The 11,462-nt window shown below is 39.0% G+C and overlaps 1 protein-coding gene across 1 annotated transcript in view; it reads right to left on the bottom strand.

Moving 5' to 3' along the window:
- The window catches only part of Prkdc (protein kinase, DNA-activated, catalytic subunit), a 201,570-nt gene that overhangs the window by 119,327 nt on the left and 70,781 nt on the right, over nt 1-11,462 (bottom strand). Inside the window, exons 27-31 of the mRNA XM_021209938.2 lie at nt 9,374-9,468; nt 7,928-8,027; nt 4,767-4,900; nt 2,726-2,980; nt 1,221-1,441 (exon numbers count right to left, since the gene is read on the bottom strand). Coding sequence (XP_021065597.1) covers nt 1,221-1,441; nt 2,726-2,980; nt 4,767-4,900; nt 7,928-8,027; nt 9,374-9,468 — 805 coding nt within the window. The remainder of the gene's footprint in view (nt 1-1,220; nt 1,442-2,725; nt 2,981-4,766; nt 4,901-7,927; nt 8,028-9,373; nt 9,469-11,462) is intronic.

Below are 11,462 nucleotides of genomic sequence, written 5' to 3'. Positions count from 1 at the left end.
AAAAAGAAACCATGACCATGGGGCTTTGTTACTTAATTATTACTTTGTGTGATCCTTTTGCTTACTACTTTATTTAATTACTGTTTTGTGTGATCTCCTCGTTTACTACTTCGCTTGATGACTTCATCTTTGATCTTAGAACTGACCGTGCTTTTTGGATATCACAGAATGGTATAAAAGCAGGCCGGGGAGAAATAAAGCTGCTTCAGCCTCAGTATAGGCTGAGTCATGTGATAATTTTGTCTAGCTGTTTTTCTTTTTCAATCCTCACTCCTTCCCTTGAGACCCTGTTGACTGACTAAGCTGGCTTGGTCACACACATGACAGGAAATGTGATACTTGACTGGGTCTGGTTGACCAGTTAATATGATCTCTACTTTCATTTATTCTCCAGTAAATTATGTTTCATTATTCATTATGGCTGGAGAATAGTATATCATTATGGATATAAACACACACATTCATTATTCATTCATCCATTAATGGCACCTAGGTTGATTCCCTAACTTGCTATCATGAATATGAGGACAGTTGGGCACAAACCTTTAATCACAGCACTAGGGAGGCAGAGGGAGGTGAATCTGTGAATTCCAGACCACCCTGGTTTATACTGTAAATCCCAGTCAGCCATGGTTACAATTTCCACTTGTCTCAAAAATAAACAAACAAGCAAACAAACAAATGTCAAATGACCATGAAGGCATCTCTCCGTGATATTGACTCCTTTGGGTAATGACCAGAATAGTGTTCCTAAGTCATATAAAGTGATTACACTTTTAGTTTTTGAAGATGATTTCCACAGTGGCTGTGCTAATTTTTGATCATGTTTTTAGTGAAATGATAGTATTAGGCATGGAATACATGGCGAGCAAGCAGCAAAGCAGCATGTGCCTTGCTTCTCAATCATTACCAGTATTTGTTTCTATTTTATTTTTTGATGATGAATATTTGAACTGGGCTACAGTGGGATCTCAATGTAATTTTGATGTTTCTCCCTTATGTCTAATGAACTAAGGCACCGGTTCTCAACCTTTAATATAGTTCCTCATGTTATAGCAACCCCCAACCATAAAGTTCTTTTCATTGCTACTTGATAACTGTAATTTTGAGTCGGAATGTAACTATTACAAGATAAGAACCTCTGATCTTAAGGAAACTTAAAACATTTTCCGTAATAATGTACAAACCTCTAATTAACAGAGCGAGAGATGAGACTCTACCTTGCAGTCGTCTGGAGAGGTGATGAGCAGGGTTGTGGTAAATTCCATAATCCGGACTAAGACTGTGCATTTGCTGTAATTGTATTTTTCTTCCTCTTGGAGGCTGGGAGGGCCAGTCATCCCAGTGCCAAAGCGTTGTTCTACTGCTCTAGCATTATACGTAGCTATGCTTTCTAAAAAGAAAGCTACTGACCTCAAAAGTGAAGACTGTACTTCAGTACCTAGAAATAATAGCAGCAAAATATTAGTATGCCTTTCTTTCTAAGTCTACTAAAACTACTCTACAGTGCCTTTTTGAAATATAAGTGATAATATATACTTAACAACAAATTAAAGAATATTTCAAAGAAAAAATGTTAAAGAAAAGATGAACAAAACAGCAGCCATTACTTCTTAGTATCTTAGTTCAAAATTTGAATGAAATTATAATCGAAATAGAATTCAATTTCAGATATAGTAAAAATGTCTACATAAGGCCAGGTCATTTATTTATGTATTCACCCTGCCACTGGGTATATTCCCAGTCCTCTTGCTATGGTTTGAACATGTGCTCCCACCTGCTGCAGCTATTATAGGAGTTATGCAGCTTTTAAAAAGATGAGAATAGTTAGAAGACTATTATAGGTCCGTGGTAGTCTATCTTTGTGCAATGTCTTTGTGTTCTGGACCTCTCACTTTTAGTCAATCATGAAGTGATCTGCCACATCTTCCTGTCACCATGACTTACATAGAGCCAGGCTTTGAGGAAGGAGCTCAAACAATGAGCCAAAATAATAAATACTCTAACATACTTTAAAACTCTATGGTTTGATCTAACACTAAAATTTAATCTAACACAATAGTATGTCAAAAAAACAAATAATGTCCATTTCACCAATTTTTACTCTTTGGATAGAGTCATGCTTATATAACCCACACTGAATTGAAACTTCTGATCCTCCTGCCCTTCCTTCTCCTGAAGAAGTGGGAATATAGATATGTACCACCACATCTGACATTGTATATAATATGAAGAAATGGTCAGACTCCTCCAATAAGCAATACAAAAACAAATGACCATGGTTGTCTTTAAGCAGGTATATTAGGCATTTTCCATTTTAAAGCCAGGTGTTATTGTAATAGGTCTATCTTCATATGTTATTTTGTCGTTTTCCCCTACAGCTTTTAATATTCTTTCTTTGTTCTATACGTTGGGTGTTTTGATTGTTATGTTTTATGGGTAATTTCTTTTCTGGTCCAGTCTATTTGGTGCTCTGTATGTTTTTTACATCTTGATAGGCAATGTTTTACTCTACAAGTGTATCTGCTATCAATTTGTTAGTATTACTTTAATTTATTTTCTACATAGGTCTGTCTCACCATGAAGCAGTGGCTGCCCTGGCACACTCTGTAGATAAGGCTGGCTTAGAACTCACAGCCTCGTTATTACGGCATGTAGTGTACAGTCTACGTGGAATAAACTGAGCAGAATCAGGCAATGCTATCTTAGAGTTAATTTTACCTACCCAGGACTTCTTGCCCTTGCACAGTCTCCTTCTCAATAAATGTGTTATAGCACTCCAGTGCTGCAAGGAGGAGGTCCAGCCACTGCAGCACTCCTCGCAGGCTGACTGGCCCTTGTAAGTGGAAGAGGGTTGGCTGAGCAAGAATGCCTGCTGGCTGATCACTGCTGCTTGCCCCTCCTTCAAATGTGTTTATGAGAAAAGAAATACCTTCCATTTTTATAAAGTCTTTCAACCATAAAGAAGGAGATTTGTTGCCTAAGAGACAAAATTAAAACATAAAAACATATACATCCTTATGTATACAATATGTAAACACTCAAAAATTAAACCTCTTTAATCTCTAAACCAAGCTTAAATTGAAAATGATACAGGATGATCTGCTTACTATTCCTCATCTTTTTTGCTTTGTTTTGTTTTTCCTTCTAAGAAGTTATTTCCACTAAGGCCACTCTTTTCAGTTCCTAAACATTATAAATAAATCATCTGGAATAGCAACAAACTAATACTCTGGCCCCTGCAATTTTGTTTTCAAGTTACAAAACAGCACTGTGATTTTTGGGGCTTTGATGTTGGTTATGTTGCTCACATCTCTGAGGACCTGACCTCTCTACATCTCAATCTCCTCATCTCAAAACATCTCAAGAACAATCACACACCTATCTTCTAGGTGGTTACAAAGATTACAGGACTTAACATGTGAAGATACCCAAGCTGGCCTTGAACTAGTGGGTACAAGCGATCTCTCTGCCTCAGGTTCTCAAGCTGCATGTTCAGTATTGTTTATTAAGTAAAAGACTTGCTTTAAAATCTGTTTTCAGAAGTTGATGCTCACAGTCAGCTATTGGATGGAAGACAGGGCCCCCAATGGAGGAGCTAGAGAAAGTACCCAAGGAGCTGAAGGGGGCTGCAACCCTATAGGAGGAACAACAATATGAACTAACTAGCAGCCCCAGAGCTCGTGTCTCTAGCTGCATATGTAGCAGAAGATGGCCTAGTCAGCCATCATTGGGAAGAGAGGCCCCTTGGTCTTACAAACTTTATATGCCCCAGTACAGGGGAACACCAGGGCCAAGAAGGGGGAGTGGGTGGGTAGGGGAGCGGGTGGGGAGAGTATAGGGGACTTTGGGGATAGCATTTAAAATGTAAATGAAGTAAATACCTAATAAAAATTGTAAAAAATAAAATAAAATCTGTTTTCTTTTGCTAATGTATTTTTTCTCAATCAAAAAAGGAAAGGATAAAATTTCATTTTGCATGTTATGAAATCAGAAAGGGTTAAATTGTCTGTCACTGATTATCTTAGACAAGAAACCAAAATAAAATGTGTGTCTGATGTATTAAGAGGACAGTTTTTAATAAAAAGGAAGAATAATTCATTATTTTTCACTAACAAAAGAAAATTGTAATCATGAGAAGAAAATCAATATTGTAATTGAACTCTACAGCAAGTGTCAAGAAAGATAGAAAAGCAATTATCAGAAGGAAAGGCAGATCTGGGAACTTCATCAAGTGCTGTGCTGGATACAGGTATGTCAACTTGTCACAAGCTAGAGTTGTCTAAAAGGAAAGAAAATCAACTGAGAAAATGTCTCTATATACTAGTGTGGTGCATATGTGTCACACCAGCACTCTGAAAGCTGAGGCAGGAGGAATCTGAGATATAAAGCAAATGAGAGAGGGGTGATGAAGGAGAGGAAGCGAGGAGGAAGAAGGGGAAGAGAAGAGGAAGGAAATGTTATTTGTAGTATTCATTTATACAGAATCATAATGTTCTTAACTGTCTCCATCTACAAACTGGCAAAGCCAAAGCCAATTAATGCTGGTAGAATGTTAAGAATCAAGAGACTGGGCAAAGAAGGCAACATAGCCAGTAAGGAGACACGCTGCACACGCCTGCCAATCTAAACTTGATCTGTGAAATTCATCCAAAGATGAAAGGCTTCAAAGTTGCTCTTTGATTCCACACATCCACTGCCATAAAAGTACTAATCCCTTCCCCACTAATGATCTTTTAATTACAAAAGGAAAAGAGAGGACATACCTGGCAGCAAAGGAACAAATTTATAAAAGAGTTCTATGGACTTGTGTCGACATTCTGTCTGGGGCCTTCCACAGTGAGCAAAAAGCCACTTGACCAGATCCAATAAACATAATGATGTCAAAGGTGGAAATCCCCTACACAAAAGATCATGTCATCAACATACTATCCAACATTCAATGCCTACGTAGCCAAGAATGTAAACCTAAAACTCAATTCTACCAAACTGACAAATGTAAAAGGCACGATCACTTTTAATGTATTAATATTTGGATGCAATCAAGGTATCACAGGTTAAATCATAGAGATCTGCCTGCCTCTGCTTCTCTGGTACTAGGATTATGGGTGTTTGCCACTATGCCCGGGTTCAATATAGTTCTAACATTATATATATATATATATATATATAATTATATAATGTTATAATAATATATATGTCTCTGTGTGTATATATGTCTGTGTATATATATGTACATATATGTATTATGTATGTTTACATATATGTATATATACACACATACTATATATAAATATATATATATATATATACACAGACATATATATGTATATATATATATATATATATATATATATATATATTTTTTTTTTTTTTTTTTTTTCTTCATGCACTGCTGGGGAAAGAACTAAGGACCTTGTACTGCTAGGCAAATGCTTAGGCCCTATTTCCTTCCTTCTTTCCTTCCTTCCTTCCTTCCTTCCTTCCTTCCTTCCTTTTATTGGAGCTTTGTAAATTTCACATCATGCACCCCAATCCCACTCATCTCCCTCTACCTGCCCCTAACAAAGATTTTTTTTTAAAAAAATCTTGTTATAGAAGCTGTAGTGTGTCCTACAGTCTACTTTTTTCTCCCTACTTCTTTGCTTGCAAATGTTCATTGTCATGACTTATTGGTTTGACAAGAGGCCTTTGGCTTCTGTTATTCTATCAATTTTGGGGCTCCCCTCAAATGTCCTGTTGTTGTCCTGTGTCATGGAGATGTTTTAGTTTTAGATCTATAGGACTGTGCTCTCCAAGCACTCCAGCAGTTCACTGATGGAGTAGATGTTGATGAGGGTCAAGTCAAAGTCTTAGGTCTGTGGCTGAGAGGTATAGGAGATGGTCAACCTGCTGGCTCTGCTGCTCTCCTGCTCTTGGGGTCAGCTCACCAAGAACCCCTAAAACTAAGGCCAGTTCTACCCTGTTTCCCAGGAAAAGGTACAGGGCCCTCTCTCCAGAGTTCTGCAGCAGGTGAGCAACATTTTAAGTTCTGACACTCTGATATCCCTGGGCCAGCTCTCTTGTCTGCCATAGATGATGCGGAAGGAGAGGAGGGCATCTCCCTTGTACTCGCCACTGCACAACAGACAAGAAGCGGGGCTGGCTTTCCTATTCTCATGACTCCAGAGGCCTTATTTCCTTTTAATATTGGGAAAAAATTTAAATATGCTTAAAAGAATTATGTATTTCCATGTTTCCATTCCAGTGTGCCCTTTTGTTGTTACAACAAAGAAAAACCCACAGTTACAGTATGCAAAGCGTGCTCCTTAAAAGCTCACCTTTGTGACCTATAAGTCTCTAATCCTACCCTAGCGCAGACTCAGATATCTTATAGATGAAGCATGTACAATAACTGGTATTTTTAACTAGACTTCCAATTAATTATAATAAATGCTAATTATTAAGAACCAACTTTGTAAAGGAATGTTAGAAATTAGATTCAATTGTATTAGTTTGCTTTTGTTGTTTCTTGACAGTCTCATTTAGCTGAGGCTGGGCATAAACTCTTGATCCTTTTACCTCTACCTCCCAAGTGCTGGGTTTATAGGTATAAGCAGGCAATGGTGGCACACGCCTTTAATCCCAGAACTCAGGAGGCAGAGGCAGGTGGATCTTTCTAAGTTTGAGGTCATCCTGGTCTACAGAGCAAATTCCTTGACAGCCAATGCTACACAGAGAAACCCTGTCTCGAAAAACCAAAAAGGAAAAACAAAAACCACCAAACAACAATAACAAACAAACAAATTAATCTCTATTCCTATCATCACTCAACTCCTGAGCCACTTAAGGTCCTGAGTCATAGTGAACAGAATGTACGTTTCAGTCAGACAGAGTTCACCTCTGCATTTTCCTTAGACACTTACATGAGCTTGAACAAGGTTCTCAATCTTCAAAGTACATCTTAAATCATCCTAAATGTAAATATGCATTGTATCCTTTAGGTGACTATATCTTATTGAATATGACTTTCCCTAAAGACTTCCTGGAAATGCTCATAACTAGTTCCCAATGGTCAGACTGTTTAAATAGTAACTAAAGAGATCTCTAGCTTAAGTAGGACTTAAGTTGAATTCCTGACTAGAGAGCTCTACACAAACACTACACAGTGTTTTACAATCTTTGATTGAATATGACACTCAGTCCTTTTACTTCTAAATTTATTGTGTAGCAGTTTATAAATATGCTAATTAAATAATTACTTGCCAAACTTGTAACAGGTAAAACACGATGTTCAAAACTCACTGTCAATATGGGTGCCTATCCAAACCCCAATCAAATACCGTCACCCTGAGGCCGCGTACTTCCAAACTTAAAAGTTCTAAATGTTGTTAGAAAAATGACGGCCCCCTAATAGAGGAGCTAGAGAAAGGACCCAAGGAGCTGAAGGGGTTTGCAGCCCCATAGGAGGAACAACAATATGAACCAACCAGAACCCCAGAGCTCCCAGGAACTAAACCACCAACCAAAGAGTACACAAGGAGGGACTCAAGGCTTCAGCCGCGTATGTAGCAGAGGATGGCCTTGTGGGACATCAGTGAGAGGAGAGGCCCGTGGCCTTGTAAAGGCTCAGTGCCCCAGTGTAGGGGAATGCCAGGACAGGGAAGCAAGAGTAGGTGGGTTAGTGAGCAGGGGGTAGGTAGTGGGGATGGGATAGGAGGGTTTTTGGAGGGGAAATGAGGAAAGGGGATAAAATTTGAAATGTAAATAAAGTATCTAATAAAAATTGAAAAAAAAAAAAGAAAACTGACTTTTCATACCACCCTTCTACACATTTCTTCTTTACAAAGATAATTCTTTATATTCTATATATTCATCTTCAACATTCATTAGATGGACATTAGCTTTGTGTTGGGTTAAAGAAAAGAACAGAAACAGTATCACCTACTGTGGCAAACGTCGTTTTTTTGCTTTGTTTAAAGAAACATGCTTCTTTTCAATGATGCGTCTTAGGTGATCAATGGCATCACAGCACTGTTGAACTGTACCTGTATTTGTATCCAGTACAAAAATATATCATAGAAAACATATATCAGATTATCATTAACACAGTAATATTATAAATCTGTTGACCTAATTTTGTGACTACCAAAGTAATTTTACTATAGATTTAGTATTTCTTCATCTCAAAATATGAAATTAAAATAAATGACTTACATTTCAAATCCTAAAATAAAACCCAAACTCATGTCTGAAAGAAGGCATGACAAATACATGTATGTTGTAAATTTGAATTTGGTCTAATGCTTGTATGATGTTAACTGGGTTCCCAAAATTGCTCTAGAATCCATATGTAAGATGGTGAGGGTTCCTGCCCCCAGTTGGTTCTGATTAGTCAATAAAGTTGTTGGCAACCAATGGCTGGGCAGGGAGACAAAGGTGGGACTCGAAGATTCACGGGCAAGGGGACCAAGAGAGGAAGCATGATTTAGAGCCACCACGCTGGGAAAGCAGTAAGGTCCAGATATGAGAGGTGCAGAAAAGAATGCACAGCAATCAGGAGCCGGAGACCCCACTGGGTCTAGGGCAACAAAGATGGAATATAGAGTTTAGTAAGTAATAACTCAGGAGTATCAGGAGGGAGGTGTTAGCCACGTGGAAGTTTGGGAGTGGCCCAACCATTGAGCTGATTAAGGCATATTAAAGACAGGTGTGTGTGTGTGTGTGTGTGTGTGTGTGTGTGTGTGTGTGTGTGTTTCATTCGGGAATCCAGAACATTGAGGTGGGTTCTGGAACTCTCACTGCCCTGTCAGGGTGATCTGAGTATAGGTTAATTGCCTACTGCAACACATATATATTATATACATACACCCCAAAAGGAGTATCACATCCAAATAGAAAGTACATGACCAACCACCTCACATGACAGGCTAGGTGGGAAGAAACCTCCAGGGTAGCATAACCCAATATGAGCCAGAGCTAGTGTACATCAACTCAAAGCCATTCCTTGTGGGTTGTAAATTCCTTGGCTTGTCTCTTTCCCCTGTAGGGTAAACTATATTATAGTTTAATATGTAGCCACTATAGAAAAGGACGGAATTAAGGATATAACTACTCAGGGTTCACCAACCAGGGCTCAAGCTTCTCCGCTCCTGAGTACTAACAAGATTCTTGGAGGAGGAAGACATAGAAAACTTTTTACAAACTGAATTTGAGACATTGTGTGTGAGAAAACAATGTATTGTCCCTTCATATTTATCAGATCTGCTAAGAGGAATACGAAAAAAGGGAAAATACCATCTCATGAAAGGATCATGTGAGCCTGGATGCTGAGTGGAAAGATTCCAAAATGAACATGTTCAGTATGTAAACAGAAGACTAGAGTGACTCCTACCTAAGGATTTCTCATCTGCATGTGCCAGGGCCAGACTTTCCATATACGTCACTAAGGCTTCAAACACAAACTGTTCTACCAGAGCTCCTTCTTCCCTGCAAAATAAGAAAATCTCACCTAACAAAACAATATATAGAAAAAGACAAAGAACAATAATAAGGAATACAAACAATGTTTTGTTGTTGTTGTTTTTGAGCCAGAGTCTCACTCAATAATCTAGGCTGAGCTGGAACTCAATACCCATGTACACAGGCATTAACTAAAGAAAGAGTTGTCTACCTGTTGGAAAAAGGCATTTTCTTGGAAATTAAGAATAACAAATCAAAAGTAAGGTCATGTAAGATATGAATGAAATATAAATATTTTTGTCCACAGTAAATTCTCAGTATAAAGGATAACAGTTTAGCCTAAGAAACAGAAATCAAGATCTGAATAAGCAAACTACAGTATCAGACCATGAATTTTAAATTACTAAATATAGGATCAAATATATCTTAATTAATCAAAATATAAACCACTACAAATAGCATATTGTTTATTCCTATCATCACAAAAATGCATGCTTCAAGATCAATAAACTCTTGAAAATATTTTATATATACTGATTGTGGAAGCATTTCTTTGCAAAAGTTGTCAAGATGCTTGAAGTGCTTGTCAGTTGGTGAGACGTGCAGTAAACATACTGGACGAGACAGAATGTTGTAAATGAACTCCTCAACTTTACAAATCATGGCCATATGATGTGCAGCAGGATACTATGGAGAAGAACTAGGCTCTTTTCACTGATTAGTGCCAGCAGTGGGTCTTGCATTTTTCAGTATATCTTATAAACTCGCTTATGAGATAAAATAGTTTTGTTAATGTGGGACTGAAAGGTAGCCTTGTTTCTGGTTGAGCTAAGGCTCAAAAACCTAGTGATCCTGAAGGGATGGTAGACGTTTCGTCTGTTCCCTGGCATGAGGCTGCAGCCCTGCATTGATTTGTGGCTAACAGTAACTTAAGGGCAAGCCCCTCCACATGTAGAGGACGTGACCATGGGTCATGTAGGCTCAAGACAGATCTCCATTTTAATGAGGTACCTAAAGGCTTGGAGACTTAGCCAATAAACCCTCCTTCCTAGACACTCCTCCCTGCAGAAGGTATTTAACCTCAGGCCTGCCCTGGGAAGTAGAGTATGGTTTCACTCATCCACTTTCTGCCATGACAACAAATGTCTTAAAACCATGGACTGCTTCTTTTCATCAGGATCTGTCATGGGGAGCCATGCAGAAGGCCCTTGTCTATAGAGCTGCTGTCTAATCTCCTGTAGAAGGCCTGCCTCTCTGCGCTCCCAGCCAGTGCAGCAATGAAGCCAAAGACTCTCCCATAGGACCAGAGGGAGCTCCCACCTCCCGTTTCCCACGGCCCCCAGGCTAGATCCAGCTCATAGGCCCCCACTCCATTCTCAGCTCTTCTGCAGCTCCCAGAGGTGCCTGGATGTCTGAGAGCCTGAGAAACAGAAGGCCCTAGCCTTGTTGCAGGCCCAAGAACCTCCGAGACAGCTCCAGACTGTGCTTTCCTACCCCCAGGGTGGAGACCCATGGCGTCCCTACAGCCCAACACCTGCCCGCCCGCAACGGTGTAGGGTAAGCAGGGTCAGTTTCCTACATCCTGCCTCCCTGAGCAGTCGACCCCTGTGGCAGAGCAGATGCAGGACCCCACAACACTACATGTTAGGACATAGAAAACAGCTCTCAACCGATACATTACAACCCTTTGGGGGACATATATCAGATATCCTGCATATCAGATATTTATATTATGATTCATAACAGTAGCAAAATTATAGTTATGAAATAGCAACAAAATAATTTTATAGTTGGGCATCTGTATTAACCATGAGGAACTGTATTAAAGGGTCACAGCATTAAGAAGGCTGAGAACCTCTGTAGGGCAAAAGATACTGTCAATAAGACAAAAAGGCCACCAACAGATTGGGAAAGAATTTTTACCAATCCTAAATCTGACAGGGGACTAATATCCAATATATACAAAGAGCTCAAGAAGCTGAACTCCAAAAATTCAAATAACCCCATTAAAAAATGGGGTA

The sequence above is a fragment of the Mus pahari genome, chromosome 12 (genome assembly GCF_900095145.1).
Source record: "Mus pahari chromosome 12, PAHARI_EIJ_v1.1, whole genome shotgun sequence".
In the NCBI taxonomy this organism is placed as follows: Eukaryota; Metazoa; Chordata; class Mammalia; order Rodentia; family Muridae; genus Mus; species Mus pahari.
Note: the sequence above shows the minus strand (reverse complement) of the source record. Positions and strands in the feature narration are given on the sequence as shown.